At 50.5% G+C, this 20,807-nt stretch overlaps 1 protein-coding gene across 7 annotated transcripts in view; it reads left to right on the forward strand.

Annotated features, from left to right (window-relative positions):
- NCOR2 (nuclear receptor corepressor 2) overlaps positions 1 to 20,807 on the forward strand; it is a 228,483-nt gene that overhangs the window by 87,870 nt on the left and 119,806 nt on the right. For all 7 annotated transcript variants that reach the window (XM_082293756.1, XM_082293762.1, XM_082293759.1 and 4 more), the window contains exon 4: positions 6,299 to 6,479. In XM_082293756.1, the coding sequence (XP_082149882.1) occupies positions 6,299 to 6,479 (181 nt within the window). The remainder of the gene's footprint in view (positions 1 to 6,298; positions 6,480 to 20,807) is intronic.

Here is a 20,807-nt window from a genome sequence, read left to right on the forward strand (position 1 = left end):
TGAAGCCTCTTCAGGCTGTCTTTGCACATGGTATTGGAGTGATATTGACCTTGGGGATGCTTGAAATCCCACAGAAATCATCTGGGCTTGCTTGGATGGTCTTCCTCCTCCAGCTGTGCATGTTTTCAGTCTCTCCTGGCTGCAGTTTTGCTGTCGCCACCAGGATGGTGGTTAGTTGTGATTCAGTGGAAAGGGAGCAAGAGGTGAAGCATTTCGCCATGGGCACAATGTGTTAAGCATGAATCAAGTGTTGTTGGCAGAAAGGTGTTGAGTGATAACTTGCCAAAAGGAGTGGAATGCTGAGATGATCCCACATTTTGGGGCTTCCTGAGCAAGAGGCTTGTTGGGAAGTTGCAGATTGCCCTTCTCCACGAATGTCAGAATCAAGAGTTGTCACCACCCCTTCATGGTTGGGCAAAGACTTGAATTCCCTGTGCAGCAATTTTGGCTGGAAGAAGGAAGGAAAACCTGAACCACTCTGAATCTCTTGCTGTAGGGAAAACTGGCTCTGCCTGTCTTTGCAGGGATGCGCTGCTTTCTGCGATGGTTTTTTGGTGGCAGGCTTTTTCTTGGAAGGATCCACAGACTTCCCCTTAGCTTGTTAAGTTGGCTGTGCCAACTGGTCTGCAGGAGCGAAGAGAGGTATTTCAGGATCTGCTGTTGGTACAAGTCGTACCATGAATACTTGCAGTGGAATGTCCTGGCAAGGTGACAAGGATTAGGGCTTTTTTCCCTCTTCTATATATATTTTGGTCCTCAAAAGAAGTGAGAAAAACTGGGTTGAGTGTTAAATGGCAGGTTCCAGTGGGTGAGGGGTCTGAAAAATCAAGGAACTGGATTTTTCTGACTTTTCATATGTGTTAGGATTTTACAGCAAGCTTCCATATTAATGCAGAAATGCTGGGGTGGATACTTCTCTCTGCTTCTCTGGCAGAAAATGTGGCTGTAAATAAATGGTATGTGTGTTAACACAGTATATTCCACCTTTATCCAGAATAAGATGAGTCACTATTTTCACAGAAGATTATTTTCCCAGTTCAGGAGACCATGCTCCTCTTTCGGAGCTGTTCTGCTTAGCAGGCACAAGGAGTCTGAAGAGTTTGCCCGGTGTCGATCTGCAGGATGACATTTAGGATACATCAAACAGCTGCTGCGTTTCTGCAGCCATCTGAGATAGCCATGTGCAGTGTGGCACACGAAGAGCACACCAGATCACTGTGCCTCTTGCATGGGATTGATCCTGCTGGCCAGGGAGCCCAGGGAGTGGTGGGAAGCTGGGGCAGTGCGCTGGAAATCACACGCGGCTCTCAGTCTTCATCTGTGCTGGGCCAAATGGCACCAGCTGCTCCCAAGGTAACAGCATGACCAATTTGATTTTATTTATGGTTTTTAATTAAGTTTCCATTTTTAAAGGTGATCCTTTTCTCAGGAGTGAGCGGCAGTGCAGCTGAAATCCCCACAACCATATATCTGTGTCCTTCACTCTGCGAGTGATGAGCAGTGTGTTACCAGGAGCTGTGGTTTTTTTCCTCCCCGTAATTGAACGCAGGAAAACAACATCTGGAGAGGGCAGATGCTGGTGTGTAGACACCTGGGGACAAGGCTTACCTTGCAAGCTCTGGTGTGGGCTGCCTGGCATGTCCATGGATGGACATGGAGGGTGATCAAGGGCATGGGATGTCTCTGAAGCCCAGGAGTGTTCAGCCACCCAGGACTGCTAAGAGGGCTTGCCTGGCAGGCTGCAGTTTTGGATGCCTGAAGAAGAAAGCATGCGGGGGAGCTTCTGGAGAGAGACAGATATTCCTTCTTCTCCTCTTGAGTGAGGCAGTGCCATTGTGTTAAAGCTTCTGCTGGTCCTGTCCATGAATAATTCAGGCTCTGGGTATGGGGATCTTCAATATGCAAGTCTTAAATAGAGCATCTGCTCTTATCTAAACTGCAGTTGGCTTGGAAGAAGGTGGCTGAGGGGTTGTGCAGGGCAGCCAAGACACTGCTCCCTGCCCTCGTGTGGGAATGCACAGCCCGAGCATCCCGAGGATGCGTGCGGGTGCTTGGTCAGAGCTCCTGAGGATCTGGGAGTCCTTGAGCTGGGCCACATGGTGAGCTAAGCATCCTGCTCGAGGCTGTCCCACACCTTTGGCTTGGAAAGACTCAGTCCTGCTGCTGGCAGACTTTGCTGAGGGCGTGGGAGCTCCATCTTCCCGCCCAGACACGCAGCTCTTCCCGTCAAGTCACGATGGTTTATCTCCCTCTCCACCTACATGACAAAGGGAATATATTGGCTGGTCCTGGACATGTTTTTCTAGCGGCCTGGTGGCAGGTTTGCTCCTACAAAGCCTCCAGTTTCTCTCTCTAACAGGTCCCAATTTGCCCAGTCTCACACTCTGGCTCTCATTAGCTGTAAAGGGGTTGTTGAAACCTCTGACAAATCTTAGCATTGGCTATAAATAATTCAGTTCAACACCAGTGGTTTTCTATATGACTGTCTCTCAAAAGCATTTATCATCTGTCTGTACCTGTGGGGCTTGGATACTCTTTTTAGAACTTATTTTTGGAGACAATTCCCCACCAAACCATCTCAGCTGGAGGAAATAAACAGCCTCAGCAAGGCCGTCGTTTGTCTTGGTTCTGGTTCCAGGAGACACTGAGAATCAGTTTTCCAGCCTGGTTATGTTGTTTGGCCCTATGGTGTAGGGAACAGCATTTGCAGATGGGAGCAACTCTTAAAGTGTGCTCTTGCTGGGAAGTTGGTGGGAGCTGGCTCCGAATCGCTGCCAGTGCTTTGAGCCCTCGGTGCAGGAGGCTGTGGGAAGTCAAGCTGGGTTTGCTGGATGTTGCAGAACAGCCATCACTGCTCCTGCAGCCACCTTCTGCTGCTCAGCTGAGGGAGAAACGGGAAGCTCTGAAGAGCAGGGGAGGGTTGTGCTGCTCTGAGGAGCCGGAGAGTGGATTAGTGGGGAGGGAGAGTCTTTGGCCTCCTAAAAAGTTTGTACTTGCTCATTTCCGAGTGATTTGGCTTCAGGAAAGTAAAAGTAAGATCCCTCAGGGTAAGATCTCATCACGACTGCTCTTACAGGTCCCAAGGACAGCTCAGGATATCTCATTTGATCCTCTCTCCCAAGCTCTCAGCTTAATGACTGGACTCAATGATTTTAGAGGTCTTTCCCAGCCATAAGGATTCTTTGATTCCCTGATACCCAACTAGAGGACAGCCGCTGTTTTCAGCCCATCTTGTGCTTAGCTGGCTCTGGTGTAGGCATAACGCAGCAGAGGGTGTTTTTTTCCCTGGGTCCTGGTCATCCACACTTGCTGGAGTGAGCTGCAGATACCCCACATTGCTGTAGGGTTTTACCTGCTCGTACCTTCCTTACACCCTCTGAGTCTGCTGAGGAATTGGCCTTGGTGAATGAGTAACGCAGCTCTGCAGCTGGGAGGGCACAATTCATTTGTTGGACTAGTAATAAACCAAAGGTCTCATCTTGGGTTATCTTGGTCTTCTGGACCTGCACCTGCCCCGAGCAGAGCTGTGTGGGGGTGGTTGGGAGTTGGGCAAACCCTGGGCACCCAGCCTTGTGTGTCAGCACATCTCACGCTGCTCCGCTTCTCTGAAGTAGCACAGTGTTTGTGGTGAGGGACTCAGGTGAAGACTTAACCTGCCCCACTTTGTAATTAGCGCTGGCATTTGCTTTGCTTCATTTAATTATGCACAACTCGCATGCAATTAAAAACACTCTTTCCCTTCAGCAAAGTAGGAATCTCTGGAATAAACCAGACGGGTGGGAACTGTTTGGAAAATGCAGCAAGCCCCAACCCCGGTGTAGCGGGAGGGTTTTTCAGACAGAGTCATTTTTGCGCTGACAGCAGCGTCGTCGCTGTATGAAAGTCTGTTGTAAAGAGCTTGCTGCAGGTGTGGATGTGAAGAGTGAAAGGTGTGAAGGCTTCAAGCAAAAGCATTTGTGTTTGCAGCCAGGACAGGCTGAGCGGGTTGTGTTGGGCAAAGTAATCTCGGGAGCGGCTGGAAATTCCAGTGGATAAAGTTAATAGCTGTTCCAGTGGATGTGGAAATGGAAATAAAATAGCACCTTATAACATTGCAGCCACTTTCCCTGGCGTGGCCCCTGCCTCGCTGTGAGTAACCTCCTTTGTAAAGCTGAGTGGTGCTCTTATCTTCAGAATCCAGGGTTTTCTTTCCGAGTGGAGCAGTTGTGTCAGGTTCCTGACAACTGCAGAGGTCTTGGAACCATCCTTTGTCAATTAGCAGCTTCTTGATAATACGGCCTTAAAAGAAGGGAAGAAGTGAAAATAAATACATCTGATTTTAAATTGCTTCAGTACAGCAGGGCCTTGGGTGTTGGAATATTTTAGCACCTGCCCAGCTCAACAGTTGCTTATTGTTCCTGGGTTTTACAGCACAGCCTGAAATGCCGGCATGCAGCTGTGGGCAGGCAGGGATTGCGTGAAGGGCTGGGACCAGGCAGCAGGAAACCTGAGAGGTGCCAGGAGAGATTTCTGGGCTTGCTGAGAAAAGTTGGGGATCATTCAGCATGAAAGTGTTTGCGGGTGAAGCAAGCTGTGCTTCAGTGCCAGATTTCAGGGCTGTTGAGCTCTGAAGGGTTTGCTGTGCGAGCTGTGCATTCTGTCTCGGACGTTGGAGCACCAAAGGCAGTGCTGGAGCCTCCCCATTCTCCTGTCCTGTTTTTGCTGGGGAGGAGGAAGAGGATGAGCCAGATTCTGTTTCTGTGTGTCAGCAGCAAAGCTGCTGCCCGATCCCAACGCCAAACCCACAGCAGCAGAGCTTGGCATGCGTGTGCTTTGTGCCTGCTGTTGATGTTTAAAAAGTAACACCCCCAATTTTATCTTGATTCCCTGGAGCTGGGTTAAGTTGGCCACACTGCTGCAGGGGAGGGCATAGGGCAGTGCTCAGGGTGGTGCCCCTGAGAGGGTGGGTTTCTGACAGATCCTCTCCCTGGTTATAGCTACCGGCTTCAGGGCACTCTGGATCCTTCCCTTTTTGCCATCTCTTCTGAGATGTTTAATGTCAGCAGTTGCAGTTTGTGGTTGTGGGGCAAATGATGCATAAGACCCCTTGTCTTCTATGTTTGCTCTTGACAAAACATATCCCCTTTCTCCCTCCCCTTCAAGCAGCTCCAAAGGGTGTGTTAAGTTTGTTAGTTTTTGGTAACTGGGGAGGACACTTTACCACTAGCTCAGGAGAATTGCAAGTCTTGTTTAAGGGGAAAAGAAAAAAAAACATGTTTTTTCACAAGCTTTGAATCTCCTGTGCTTCATTTTATTTTTATTTTTTTTTTAAGACGCACTTCTGCGTGAAGTGTTAAAAACACACCCTTGGAGCTGCTGCAGCAAAGCTGATTCTAGGGCATAGTAAAAGGTTTAATGTATTTTTGTAGGATCCCTTTACAATTCCCACAAGAGAATCCTGCTAAGGAAAACAGAGCTACAAAAAAAAAAGTTCAACATTTGTTTTAAAAAAGCAAAACCAAGCCCACTCTCTGGGTACTACCAACTGCATCATATTTAACAGGTAAAAGATGTTTGAGCTCGATGTGACTCGTTGGTGCAGTTGGTATCACTGGATAATGTGCCTTTACAGCCTGCCAGGTCTGTGTCAGAGACATGCAACTACATGTGGCTGGTTTCTTTCCTCCCTGATCCTGGAAAAATAAATCCCTACTGTCTAGCCATGGAGGAGTAGGCATTTTTTCCCCAACATATAATCTTTGGTATTCCTATAGAAGACACTAAATATAAACACTGGGGCAGCTACCTTTGACTAAATAAGACAGACGTGACGGAAGGGCGTGTTCTGCCCGGTCTTGGAGGCACTGGAGGATTTATGGGGCAGATTTGAGGATTTTCCAAGCTTTGCCTCTTTCTGACCAGCCCAACCTATGTGTCATGATGGGGAAGGCTCAGACCTGCAGCCTTACTCAGTTTGTTCCAGTGTAGGGACAGCCACCCACTGCGCTGGTGGGACAGGAGATGACAGCGGGGCTTTCCAGGTGACACGGCAGCGGTGCTGAGGAGGGGCACAGCGGGGTGGCCCCTTGGTCCTGCTCCAGGACATGCACCATGCCCAGCAGCTGGGCTATGGGGCTGTGCATTTGGGTCTGCAGAGACCTGAGATGTTTGAGTGCACGACCACCTGGCCTTCCCCCATGGATCCTTCTGGAAAATGGGCAGATGTTGAGCCCTGTCCTCCTCGAGTGGTTTGCAATTGTGGAGCAGGGGAGAGCGGAGGTAGTTTCTTTCCTAAAGGCTCCTTTCCCTTTGTCCCCAGATCTCAGGAGCTGCACCTGAGAACCGAGGGGCATTCCTATCTCTCTGACCTGACCAAGCCGTCGGACTTGGAGTTCATTGAAACCAAGAGGCCGCGCCTGGACCTGCTGCAGGACCCGCTGATGCGGCACTCGCCTCTCCTGAACCAGAGCCAGCAGGGAGGCACCGAGGATCTCTCAAAGGTAAGGGGCTGATGGCCTGAGCTGCCAGCTGGGTGCGGGGTCTGCATTTTGGGCTTGTGTAGAGCTGCCTTTGAGGTTCTGAGCCGCTGCTGGATTCAGCAGGGATCGTGGTTCCCAATGCATCGAGCAGTGCTTGGTGGTACTGGATGGTTTTCCCCGAGGTGGGGTGACCACTTCAGGGGAACAGAAGCATATCAGCTTTTCCCATAACTGTTACAGTCGTGGGCTTTTTTTACTGGGCTATTAGTTGCACCAGAACAATTTGGAAGCTCCTGTAGGCTGAATTAAGGATGGTCATGTCTGGCTTTTCTGGGTACTCTGCCTTGATTTGATTTTTGTTTGACACTTCTCATTTATCACATCTCTTTATTTAATATTGGTGTTTGAAGGGCTGGAATCAGTTTCTGGTGGTTCTTTAATATAATCTTCCCCAGGAAAGCCTCCCTTGTCCCAGTCTTATTTAACAAAGCAAATCGTTTACTTACAATTGTCCCCTCTGCACATGGAATAAATGTTGCAAAGAGAAAACCCTTGTGTGTGTGCCTGTTTGGATTTACTTTCGTGTTCTCTTGGGGTAAATTGTGTTTGATTTTACCGTGAGTTTGAACATGCTCCTGGTTGGTAGGAAAGTCTTGCTGGATAAATGCAGTGGGGGCAGCTGACTCGCATGCCAGTGCTGAGGGTTGGTGCAGCTGCAGGCTGGGCTTGGGAATTGCCCAAGCCCTCAGTGAAATGAAAGGGAAGTCACATCTGTCCCCAGGGTGATGGGGATGGTTTGCTGTGTGTGTCCCTGTGGGAGCTGATTGAAATAACACATGGACCAGAAAGCTCTTCCTAGGTATATTCAGACATCTCGTATCTGTACAGTACCGGAGGGCTTTAGCTGAGATCCCTCGGACCTGTCTTTAATGAGAAGGGTATTTAACTCTGGAGTAGCTCAGATGTCAAGGGAGGCCTGAAGGCTCTGAAGCATAGAATGTCCTCAGGGGATGTTGGTTGGGTGGCTGATGGGGAAAATGCACTGTTGTCCACAGAACAGAAAATAGACTGCCCCAAAGATGTGAGGAAACTAGGATGGCTTTTCTGTCTTCACATTATTCCCACCAGTTCGACCTCTCACCAGAAAAAATGGATTGTCTCAACTATTTGTTTCTAATAGGCAGAGCTGCTCTTGAGGAATTAGTTTATCAGTTTAGGGGCTGCATTTGCTTCTCGGGCTGTGACACGTCTCCAAGAATTACATGCATTTTATGGGACTTAAAACATTTGTTAATGAAAGACAGAGAGAGCCGAGATACAATTCAGCAAGACAAGATTATGCTTTTAGTGGAGCCATTTGTAGTTTTAGTGTCTGGAAGGAAGAAGAAAATGTGGTGTCCCTGGCTGGTGAGAGCCTGAGTGGAGCTGGGATTAGTCACTCTAAGCTATCAGGAGCTTCCAGAATGGGTTTGATGGAGCTCACTGCAAGACTGGATGATCTCAGTGCTGTTCAAGTGGCTGGGAGCAGAAGGCAAGTCTGGGACACGGGCTATATCTGCCTCTGCAGCTTGGGGAAATTGGGCTAATAGCAGTGTTTTGGCACCGAGTAGTTGTCCTCAGACTAGTCTATAAACTGCTGGTGCACATTAAGGTCGTGGAAAAGCTCCTGAAGCCAGCATGTGCATTGCTCTGAGCCTCGGCTTGTTGGAGGAGCTCCTGTGGGTGTGGGTCCGGGGGGAAATGCAAAGAGCTGAGTCTGCCCTTTGGGCACAGCTCTGGGCGCTGGCAGATCCCGGCTGTGGACACAGACCCTTTGTTGCACCCACGCTAAGCCAGCCACGGTGGAATTCAGCACTGGGCTCTGAACTCGCCACCTAGGACAGGTGATAAAGACCTTCCTGAGAGGCTCTGTGTCCTGGAGCAGTGGCACACACATGGGGGCAGGACATGTGTCCCAGTGACCAGAGCTGCAGAGAGGTGTTTGCTGTTCTGTCTGTGCTGCTGACTCAGTGTCTGACAGAGTCGCTCAATACTTTATCTAGGGCAGCTGTGCCAGCCGGGTGAGCTCTTTGGGTGAGATGCACCACGTGAGCCCAGGATTGCTAAACACACTGCTGGTTGTTCAGAGTATCCCAGGAGTTGTTCCCTTACCCGTTACCCCATTCCTCGTTGTTGCAGTCACTGTGTGGGGAGGAGCTTGATTTGCTCACTGGGGTAATACTGCTAGGACTGGTTTTCATGGTGATTTTGCAGACTGAGCTCATTTTTGCACAGTAAGAGCTCCACAAAGCCCTCAATAAAAAGGGCAGGGGTTTGGTTACATGCTCTGGGCGCCAGCCTGACTGTCCTAGGGGATGTGACTGTAATGGATGTTGCTCTTGGGCAGTGGATATGTCTTGGTCTCTCCTGGTTTCAGAGCAGCCGTTGAGCTGAGATGCAGAATCAGGTCTGTGATGGGATATGAGTTTAGTACATCCCTGATAACCATTGATAACAGGATTTACCAACCTTCAGCCCAGGGGAGAGAAGTCAGTGCCGTTCCTGCACCTTTCCAAGGCCTTTGTTTTGAGCCATAATTTATGCTCTGAACACAGATGGAGCAATTGATGGTGCAACTGCTGGTAACAGGCTTCAGAGTTTTTTTCCCCCCTGAAGAGAAGTGGATTTCTCATGTCTTTTGTTCCTCATCTACCTCTCCCAAACAGGAGGAGAGCTGGGCCCCTTGAACCCTGTTCAGTATCACTGCAGCCTCACTCCAAGCAAGACTTACTTTGTAAGGAGAAGCTCTTGGATCAGCGCATTCTCACTGGAGAAAGCAGAAACACTTTTGGGCAGCATGCCTTTCAAAAGCAGCAGCTTTCAGCTAAATCTCACTTGGACAAGAAAAAGATAATACCTTTCCTTGTGAACCTCACATTGCTCATATCCTCAAACACTGGTGTTTCTTTTCAAGCCAGAGGCAGAAGATTGTTTTCTGGCCTGCTTTACCCCACTTCATCATCTTTTTCCCTGCTGTTGTGTGTTGTCATGTTGCTGCAGTGCTGTGGTCCTGGGCTCCTGCTGCTGGATGTGGCCTGGAGGGCTCTGGTGAGCTCAGTCTGCTGGAGAGAAATGAAACCTCCCTGTGCCCTCTGTGCCAGCTGGGAAGTTGCTCCCTTTATCTGGGTTACAATAAGCAGAACAACTTAAGCAGTGTGCCTGGGTGTGGGATTCACTGGAAAAGCTGCTGTGATGTGGCTTTGCCAGGTGTGTTCTTGGCAGAGATGCAGGAGCTGGTTCCCAGGACCCTCGGTGGCTTCTGCTTTCTTTCCAGTAAAGTCACGGACCTCCATCATGTAACAGCAGCCAGGAGTAAAGCAGACAGCCCCAGAGCAGGCCAGTGATGCTGTGCACGATCCCTGTCCCTGCACACACGTGCACAGCTGGTGCTGTCCATGATCCTGCCCCACAGGGGGCATGGCACATCTGGTCAGTCAGCCTGCTCTCCCCTCTCCAGAGCTGGAGCTTCATCCTGCCTCTCCCCTTCCATCTCTTCTTATTCCCATTATGCTTTCACTTGTTCTTCTCCCCATTTTTAAGACTGCTCTTCCACCGCCTATGTGGTTTGCTGCTCCTTCCTATAGGATGTGAGTCAGTTCTGATCTGCACTTAGTCGCCTGGCAAGAGCTGGCTGGCTGCACTTCTGAGTGGCCTGTTGCTCCAACAGGAATTCACTTACAGGGAGCCATGTAATCCCACGGGAATGGGGCTGGGTGGAGGCTTAGGAAACCTGAACCTTGCTGCCATCTGCCCTGGCAGGCTGCTGGTCACCCGGTAAGTCTCTTCCCCTTTCTCTATCTCAGATTTCCCCATCTGTACAAGGGACAATGCCACTTCCCTCTTTTGTAAAATAATTAACAACTGTGGATGGAAAAAGGCAGTTAAGAAGCCATGTGTTGTTAGGACTTGGACTCTGTTTTACATTGTGCAAAGGTTTTAATTTCTTCCCTTTCTGCGTGAGTGTTTTTGTTGTGTCACAGACTGAAAAATGGAATCAGAAAAGTGGTGGGGGGGGGGTAGTCTTGGAAAAGACAGCACCAAGATCAGGAAATAGGTATGGCAAAACAGAAATTAGGGCAAAAGGTACTTTGCTTTGATGCATATCAATGTAGCTTTAAAAGCAATTAATTGAAAAAGGAGGAATTAACACATTTGAAATGCCTTTTTAATGATGCATTGAAGCCAGCAGCATACATGCCAAATTTCACACTGGCTGCCCGTTCCAGAGCCCAATTTACAATGAACTCCTGGAAGACAGGCTATGGGATAGAAAAGGCTCTTGGCTAGCCTGCTAACTCCTGCCCTGGCTGCAGGCTGGCGGGGCACCGAGGACAGCAGAAAGGCCTTTTGGGAGCTTTGCTTCCTCCTCGCTTCACTGGCCAGTGCCTTGGCAGTGCTGGTCCCTGCTCCCTGCTCCATCCCTTGCTGAATGTGCCAGGGGAGGGGAGTGGGAGGCTCAGGTCTCTTGCAGCAGGGTTTGCCCTGGTACAGGGTGGAGGAGCAGTGCCACAGCTCCCAGCACAGATAGCTGGGCTGGCTGGTAAATCAGCAGTTGCGTTTCTGCTCCATGGCTTTGTTACGGGAACATTGATCTGTTGCTGGGATTAACCTCTCAGAGTTTCCAGTGGGTTGGTCTCGCAGTTATTAATGAAACTGGCTGGAACTTGTGTTGACCTTGGCAGAGGCCCCAGTTGGCTTGGAGGTAACTGGCAAAAGCATAATCTCTAATTGAGTAATCCAGGGCTGGGGGAAGGGAGCGGAGGGGGTGGACACGAAGCAGTGCTTTGAACTGGGAGAGCCGTGGTGCTCCGACGGGATGCGTGGGAGTGGAGGGCTCAGCACGGCGCTCGCCGAGGGAATTAGCAGGCACAGCGAGGCAGCATCTCGGTTCCGGCACCCCAGGCTCCCTCTTGTAGAAAACAGCCCAGAATTCCAGTGCCTCCCCGTGATTTATTGCTGTGGAACAATAGCGCAGAGGGGCTGGAGAATGGAACAAGCTGCGAGCGTCGGCCGTCCCTGGGTGTGTGTCCTCCCATAGCCTCTGAGTCTGCAGTGGGGATCACACTGGGCTCTCCCTTCCCCACTGGAGGTTGTTTTTCACTTGAGCAAAAGAGCTCTGGGCTTGTTTGTTGGGCTTTTGGGGAATGTCTGCAAGCGGGGACCGAGTGACAGCACAAGTCCCAGTTTCCCCAGCCGTGCATCTCTGCCGTGAGAGAGGGAGATGCTTCCTTGGCCAGCTGTGGCTGTGCCCACATCTGGCGGGGAAGGGCTGGCTGCCAGCAAGCCCTGCAGAACACCCAGGCAGAGGGATCCTGTGGTAGTGCTGATGGACGGGGGACACACCAATGCTGCCAGCACCCTGTTGTTCGATCCCAGTTATCCAAAACCCAAGTGAGATGCAGAGACTTGTGCCAGTGCCAGGCTTGACCAGCCCTGTGGGAAATGAAATTCCTCAAACACACAGCCACGAAAAGAACTTCCTGTCCCGACGAGTGTGGGGTGCTCCGTGCAAAGCCTGCACATGCTGTGTGGCCTCCACACCACTTCTTGGAGGAGTGGACTTCTGTGGAAGTAGCTCTAACCTCAGATCTGAGCAGTGAAATGAAACAATTTTAGTGGGTACAAACACACCTACGTCTTTCCTGCTTTTGTCCTCCTTCCCCTGCAGAGAACAGCAGTTCTTGTTAACTCTCCTTGCAGCTGGGCTCTCCCTGTGAAGCTGAGCCAGTGGAGCTGGGCACCCATCAGGAGCGAGTGGCATGGGGTTGTCGAGTCAGGAGGATCCTCCTGTGACGTGTGTGACACCCACCCATCTGCTGTGCGCTTGCTCACACTGTCGACTTGTGCCTGATAAAAATCTGGTTGCAAAAAATTATTCGGTGGGGTGGGGAATTTACGTTAGGGGAGTAATGATTCAAAGCTATTTCTGGGAAGATGAGGGACATGTTGGCATTCTTTGTCATTCCAAACATATTTAAAAGCTGAAATATTTGCGTTGTTCATGTTGCCACAGCACAAACACTTCTGGCTGGATTTCCCCCCCTGCTTTCCTCCCTGCTCCGACGATAATTTCCAAATCACAGGAGGATGGGATGAGTGTGAGCGTGTCAACCCCTGCTCAGCTACATGTGAACACACGCCTTTGGGAGCGCGTGCCTGTGGTGTGCAAGCAGAGTGGCTCTCCTGGCATGCCTGGTGGTCCATTCCATTGCCCACCATGCCAGGGTGGCTGCAAGGGGTTGCCAGCAGCCCGTGCCATGCACCAGCGTGGGACAGGAAGCCAAGGGAACAGCCCAAGGAGTGCTGTATCTGCAATCTCGGTCCCATGCATGGGCTCACCTGGTTTCATTTGAGAAACAGATGCTTTTGGGCGTTGTGTAGTCCTTGTGAGATGTTTGGCTCCTCCATCCAGACCTAGGCTAAGGGATGAAGGGAAGGAGTACCATGACTGCAAGACAACTGGTTGTATTCCATTTCTCAGCTGAAGTTGCTGTGGCCAAAGAACTGAACTATGGTCTGAGAGACTTGGGTATGGCAGGAAAAGCCCTCATGGGCTGCAGAAACATACTAGAGGCAGGATGTAAAACCTTGAACCTTTTCCCTGAGCTGCCTGCAGCCCTGCTCTCCCCCACCCTGTCTGCTGCAGCCTGCAGTGGTCCCCCAGCCATGGGCAGTGGGGCCAAGGCTCAGTGCAGCTGGAAAACCAACAGGAGAACTGACGGTGCCTCAAGCACAGGCTGTTTCACACTTCTTCAGCTCGTTTGTGGTGATCGACATCCAAAACAACCTTGTAAATTGCCTTTCAAGCCACAGCGGCAGCGAAGGACGGTGTGATAAGGCTGACTGCTTCTCGGGAACCTGCTCCATCATTTACATAATTGGACTTTTCTGTTCCACTCGGTCAATGTTACAAGACTCGCGCAGTGCAGCATCTCACCTGATCTGCTGGAGGCAAAGAAAGTCCCTTGACTTTGTGTGCCTCACCCCTGTAATTGGAAGAAACATTGCTGGCTCTTTGTGCTTGCAGTAGGCAGCGTGCTGAGCTGGGTGTGCTGTGTGGATCCGTGGAGACTTCTCTTCTCCATCTATGAAGTGTACATATGGTGTGCATCTATTTTATCTGATAGCGAGAATTGTAATGTGGCCTGTTTTGTCCTGGAAATGCAGGAGAGAGGAGTGCTAGTCAAGTGGGACTTAGGAAATAGTGTTGGTATGGCAGGAACTGGTGCTGGTGTCCAGCATTGCTCCAGAGCACGAGGATGGTGTGGGGTGTCGAACACTTTTGCCTGTGCTCAACCAGTTGTGTTCATTTGTGTTAAAAAAGAACCCCTCTCCTGGAATAAATGTAAATGAAAGAATTCAGTCCTGGTACCAAGAGGGACATCCTGGCTATTTTTCCCCCCTTGCAGTCTCAGCCTGATCTGTTTTTCTTACTTTCCCCTCGTGTTCTGGGAGGGGGTGTGGGTGCTGTCAGGCATGGAGCATTGCTCTGGATCCAGACACGCTCTGGAATGGGTTATGTAGGATCTGCCCAGATAGTGCAGGTGACCAAGCAGCAGGAGGTTGTTACCAATTTGCAAGCATGTACATCTGAGAGATCAGCATCCCTGCATGCCCCTCCTATCCAAAGGTCTTCCTAGCACTTCCTGGGAGCACCCTGGGTGATTTGTCCATGGACGTACAGCACCGAGCACATTTTTGGCACTGTACTTTTCCATGGTTGGGAAATGCAGCCCATCAACAGTCCTGACTCACACAATGAAAGCCAGTGAGTTGTGACACCCATCAGATTGATTCTGGGTGCTGTGTTTTGAGGAGGAGGGTATTTCATGCTAATACCTTCCTTCCCAGCGTGGGGTGGAAGCTGTGGAGGAGATGCAACAGCAGTCAGTTGTGTTTGCCTGCTGCTGCTGGAGGGGATGGAGTGGGGGAGTGATTTCAGAGATGGATTTGGCAGAGACGAGTTGCTGCTCTTTGTGCCTGTGGTGATGGAGCTGTAATAACATATTGAACATGGCAACAGCCCTTGCTGAAGCTCTGTGACTTCACGTTCGTGCTTCGTGGAGCCTCATCTCTTAACAACACCCTTAGCATCGATAACAAGAGAGGAGCTGTCGGGTGCCAAAGGGCCTAGTTAAAATCACTCGCTGAAAACCTCCTTTCTTTTTGGACCTAAACTTGCTTTTTAAACAGAAAAACTCTTTGGCTGTGTTTAAGGCAGAGCACATTCAGAGGGTTTTTTTGGCTCCGCAGCCTCGGGCTGCATGGGGGGGCCGGGGGGCGATGGACGCTGGTGTGTGTCAGGAATGCTGGCTGCGCGCTCGGCAAGCGGAGAGGGGTTGTTTTAGGACAAGCTGACAGGCCCTTGGCTTGTTCTGCTGCTCTCGAAAAATGTAATTCTAATTCTTGGCACCTTTATCCAGGAGGATAAGGAGCGAGAGCACAGTGGAGTCTGTTCCCTCTGCCCTTGGAAACGGGCTTTTACCCAGCAGCAGAGCTGGCTCAAGGCGGGAGCAGTGTGCTCTTGTCCTACCCCAGGTTTGGTGGATCAAAAGTAGAAATTAGTGGGAGGGAAGCAGTGTGGGATGAAATGACCTGAAGCACCTCCTTGCAGTCTTGACCTCTGTCTAGTTACTCTTTGGTCATCTCAGTGCTCTGACAGAGCATTTTCTGCAGGTGCTAGTGTTCTGCCCAGGTTCTGCTCACCTTCATCCAGCCTTAATCCTGCATCCAGTGCCCTCTCCTGAGAGGAAGCAGCGGCACGCTGTCCTCTGGCAGTGCCAAGCAGGAGAGGAGATGGGCAGTGGCTGTGGTGTTTCCCAGTCCTCTGCTGTGTCCTGAGGGGCTCTCCCAGGGCTGCAGAGCCCCTGGCATCCTGCTGCCGTGGCACTGTATCCCCTCCTCTGCCTGCGCTGTAATGCTTCCTGGGCTTGACTCTGAGCAATCTGCTCTGGTCACTGCCCTGGCAGGGTCTGATTTCTCTCCTCCTGTGCTGTTCCCTGAGGAGCAGCAGTGATCATTTCTGCCTTCTGATCTCCACTTTGGATGCTGTCGTTCTGGTGGCTGCTGAAGAAAAAACCATTGCCCAGTGCAGATCAAGCTGTCCCACGTGGTTACGTGACCAAGCCGAGCACAGGCTTTTATTTCAAGCTGATTTTCGGGTCTGTGTTATTTTATCTCAGCTCAGGTATGATGTAGAACAGATTGCCCCCAGCAGCTAATGTATTTCTGCCTCGGCAGCAGAGTGGCAGATGTAAACACAGGAACATTGCAGGCTTTCAAACACTAAAAACTAAAGAACAGGCAGGTATGTGTGTATAAATATATACAGTGCATTATATGAAAGGCTGCTTTTAATGTATTTGGAGGGAGACGTGTGAATTTATGAATTCATGTGTGTATACTTCTTAAAGGTTTTTAAGTAATTTAAAAGCCTACATTTTTTAATACACACACCAATACATATATATATTTATATATGCTGCCTCCTATTCTTGTAAGCTTTTTTTTCAAAGGCTTCTTCTAGCCTTGTTCAGTGATTCTGCCTTCAGCTGCCACAAGGAGAAAGACTCCCAGTCTCGAGCAAAGCTAAATATTGATTTGAGTCAATCTGGGTGCACTTGGAGACATCGCTAGTGTTCATGAATGCAGCATAATCGCTGATTGGAGTGGGGAAATTTCATCATAAAGGCCCCAAAAGGGAGGTTTATTATTGCTTTCTTCCAAATGCCTGAATTTTATTAGCTTCAGTCATTCTTGGCAGGGCAGCGGAATGGGATTTTATAGTTAGCAAAGGAAAAGTAAACACAGTAATCATTTCACAGCCCTGTGCCTGCCAAACCAAGATGGAAATTCCAGTCTTGGTGGGAAGCTGCTGCTTTGCTAACAGATAATAACAAATTCACTGTGGGCTTATTCGTGCTATGGGAGCTGAGATGTTCAGGTTTTTCTGTAATGCCCTGGTCTGGGGAAGCAGAGGTGCTTCATGGTTTTTGCAGGAACAGGCTGGGCAGAGGTTTGTGGCTTGAGCAACTCCCACAGCCATTCACAGTTAGAAATGGTGTTCCTGCTCTGAGCCTTCGGGAGCTGCTCTGTCCCGTGCTCTTGGTTGGTATTTGGTTTTTTCATGATCAGTCTTGCTCTGATCACAGAGCTGGGTGATGCTGAAGGTGTAACACGTATGAGACACCCTGATGGTCCCTGCACCCTGTGGCCATCTCTACCTGCTGCATGTGGGGGGAGGGCTATTATGGCAAAAAAATGCTCCATGTAAACCCAAAACTCTCCTGAAAGGTTTATTTTACGTGCTTTCCTGGGCTTGTTGAGGTGGAGGGCTTGGCTGCCAGCTGGGGTCTGGACCAGCACCCGCCTGTTTCCTGGTGCTGGGGGATGCTGTTTGCTCGCACCTTCCTGCCCCTCCAGCTGGGGATGGCGCTGGGCATGGCCGGCACTGCCCCCCGCCTGCTGCCGCAGGATGCATTTTTCCTGATGGAAAACCAGGCGGAGCAGAGAAGGAAATGGCTCCTCAAACAAGCGGCGAATGTCGAGGCAGCCCCTTCCACGTGTCTGCACAATTATTAGAACAATAAAGCATTGAGCGCAGCCGGCGGCCGGCTCTGATGGATGGTGCAGCTGACGGCTGCTGTGCACCACCCGTGCTCCTGTCAGCACGGATCCTGCCGGGCTGCTGTCCGTGCTGTGCCGCCTCTGCCGAGGCACCACCATGGGAGCCGCTGCCAGCAGCTGAGGCTGTGCCCCACATCCCCACCCGTGCGTGTCCCCAGGTGCCACCGGAGCACCGCTGCCCGTGGGGTGTTTGGGACAGTCAGTGGATGCGCTGTGTGCGGCCTTGGGGGATGTCGGGGTGCTGCTGGATTCCTCAGGAGGTGTCGTCCCCGCTGTGTCCCTCATGGTTTTTACAGCCGAGAGGTATTTGATGTCCCGCTTTATGTACCTGAGAGCACAGCCAGGAGGAGCCTGTAGGCTGGGTGACCCTGAAGGCATTGGAGTGAGGAGGTGGTGACACGGAGCTGGCAAGCAGAGCTCAGTGGGTTCCTGTAGGAGCAGTAATCTCAGTTTTGTGAGCTGACACAGTTGGAACAGGAGTCGCTGGGGTTGAACAGGGGTGTGGTGCTGGGACTCATCATCCTGTGCTGGATGTGTTGTGAGTGCCAGGGGAGTTGTTGGTAACCTTGGCTTGGTGCAATGGCTCTTGCGTGCAAGAGAAGGTCTGGTTGTCCCACAACACGCGTCAGCCACTGCTCTTTAAACCATTTTAGATCTTGCTTGCATTTCCTTTCTCCATCAGTCAATCTCCGCCTCAGTGGGCAGCTCAATCTCCAGGATTTGGGGAAAATAATTTTGGATGATGGCTGGGAGGGAGGGAGGGAGTGTGAACTGCCTTTAAGTGTATCTCACTTGCAGCATTAGTGGTTAAATAGAGCTGTCTTCAATCATTCCCTTCCCTCCCCTCTAAATTTGATTCCCCTTCAAGCCAACTTCCCAATATTGATGTTGTGTGCCATCCTGATTAACTCCCAGACAAATCCCTGCTTCACAGGGCTGCTGAGTGCTGCCCTGTGTGTATCCCGCTGGGATGTGTGTGGCTGAGGAGTCCCTGCTCCTCCTCGGCCTCCTGCCTCCTCCCTGGCAATAGGAGGAAATTTAAATGTTTCTGAAGAGCAACATTTCCATTTCAAAAGCTGTTCGTTCAAGTGCGTCTGGAGTGGGATTTCTCTCCCCCACTCCTCTCTGAATGGGAGCTTTAGAAGTCTCATTTCCTCTGCTTGATAACACCAGGCTGAGAAGGGCTTTTGTCTTTTCATTTCCCCTCAATTTTTTATTTTTAAATCAGTGAGGTTTGGAGAAGCTGCCGTGGTGGATTTTCCCTCCCCCGTGTTTGTCCATGTGCTGGAGGATGCACCTGGCATCACCCAGTGAATGAGCTGGAGCTTCCTGGGGCACAGCCGGAGCCGAGCAAGCCCCACCTGGGAGCACCCTGTCTGGAAGCAGAGGAGGAGGTTTGCTGCCCTATCCGTGCTGTGGAGCTCTGTGCTGCCCTTCTTGGGGCTCTCATGTCCCAGCACCCCAGGACAGTGTTGGGTGTGCTGGTGCTGAGCCTGGCTCAGGATCCGGCCCCGTGTTTCCAACACATGACGCTGCAATGGCTCCAGTCCCGCTGACTGGTTGCCCGCCTGCTCTTTTGGCTCATGTAGCTCTTCCAGTTGGCGTGAAATTATGTATTTTTGACGGGATGCTCAGTGGAGAGCAGATGTAAGCGGATGTTGTGCCCGGCTCCCGCTTGTGCAGGACTGATGGGTGTGGATGTAGGCACTGTCCCACCAGGGCAGTGGCATTTGTGCTGTTCACTGGAGTATTGCACTGGTGTAAAAAGGGACTTCTTTCTGCAGAAGCCTCTTTTACAAAACTCGAGCTTGCTTTTCATGTGGCATCTAGGGCTTGGAGGGCTTTCTACCTGCTTGAGGGACAGCTGTGATTTGGCAGGGGTTATTCCAGCATCCTCTGTCAGAGGGAACTTGCCTTCTGGGATTAACATGGACCTTGATGCTTCATCCCTGCCTGGTTGACGTGCTGGAAAGACTCAGAACTTGCATCACTGCATGTGGTAATTAAAAGAGGATGGGTGGTATAGCCAAAAAAAAAAAAAAAGAGGCTAAAGCTTTCAAAAGCATGCAGAGAGTGTTCCGTTCCCCTGAGGTTTGTTGGGTTAGGTGACAAGGTGCTTCCTAGGCTGCTGCAGGAGGTTTGGGGATTGTACCTGTATTCCCCAGGCAGGGACCCTCCCTGCCTCCCTAAAGAAACTCCCTGAGCAGCAGGCACATGTAGAAATGCAAAAACAGGCCCTGGTGATGATTTAGAGGTTCCTGTGAAAGCTGCCCGAAGTCAGCGAGCCCCAGGGAATGCGAGGGAGGTTTGAGCCCCAGCGAGGAAGAGCCAGGCTCTGCCATGAGCTCCCCATTACCTTAAAATGTGGTTCTGCAGCCGGGGGTGACCCTGCTGCCTGGCTGAGTGCCAAACTGGGCAATTAAAAATCTCCCTCCCTGCTTTGGCATTTCATGTACTCGGAGGCGTTTTTCACAGTTTGGTCCTTTTTAAGAAACTTCAAACATGTGCTTGCGTGTGCAGTGTCAGCACTGGTGGCTGCTGGGTGAACAAATTACTGAAAGAGCATTAAAGTTGCAGATGGAGGAGTGGAAGAGCTTGCTGCTCTGTGGGCTTCTCTGACAACCTTACCTTGTCCTCCCCTTGTTTGCTGGAAGCAGCAGGACCCTGTCTTGCTGTGCCTGCCCCTCTGTTCAGTGCCTGGCACAGGCTCTGTCCTGTGCTGAGCAGGTCACCGGCTGCATTGCTCCATCCTTACCATCTGGTGGGTGGTCTCAGGCTTTACCTGCCCAGACCATGCATTTATTTACAGCTCTTTTAGGGCACTTGCCTGGAATGCTCCACACACGCCAGTATGGTCCTTCCAGCTCAGCCCTTTCCTTCCCTTTGCAGAACTGCAGGCAGAGTGCAGTACCTCTCCTGGAGCTTCCCAGAACCAGGACCCCATTCCACTTGCCTGCTCAGTTCCAAGTCATTCCCTTAGGGCAAGCATCAAGATGAGATTTTTATTAATTTTTTTTTTCTTTGACTTGGACACTTTTTCAGTGTTAACAAAAGGCAAATCGCTGGCAGAGAGTCTTACCAGATGTATCAACTGTACTGAAGATGCTCAAAGAAAAAGTTCCCAGAATCTTTCTGAATGTTGCAGAAAGGCATATTTTCTTGTAAACTTGTTCTTGGAAGTGACAGAGTTGTTTTGGCTGAAATTCACTGTTTAGGAAAAAAAAAAAAAGAAAAAGAAAAAAGACTAGAAATGCCTGAAGCCGATATTCAGCATGGAAAATTTCGGTCCAGACAGTCACTGTTTGAACAAACTTAAGGTCAGCTGAAAATCCAGGGATGCAGAATAGGCAGTGTTGGGGAATTCTTAATGAGAGGTGGAGCAATTAGCTCCTCGTTGTAATGAGGAGATGGGTAGGTGAGGATTCATCACTCCTCCAAGTCAGTGGGGAGTATTTGCATTCAGTGCAATTATTATCCACTAATGGGGAAACGCAGGAAGGGAATGGAAGGCACAGCATCCATTTGTCGGGGTAATGCCTTCGGCGGCTGTGGGAGTTTGCCTGAGTAAGGTTTTCCGGATTTGACCCGCTATTTTGGGCTGCCTCTGAGTCCATAAGCCGTGTTCGTGGTGCTTCTGTGGAATTCTGCAGTCCTGAGATCCAGAAGCAGCGTCTGTTCACTGTA

This window comes from Coloeus monedula (assembly GCF_965178545.1).
Source record: "Coloeus monedula genome assembly, chromosome: 18".
NCBI classification, from domain to species: Eukaryota; Metazoa; Chordata; class Aves; order Passeriformes; family Corvidae; genus Coloeus; species Coloeus monedula.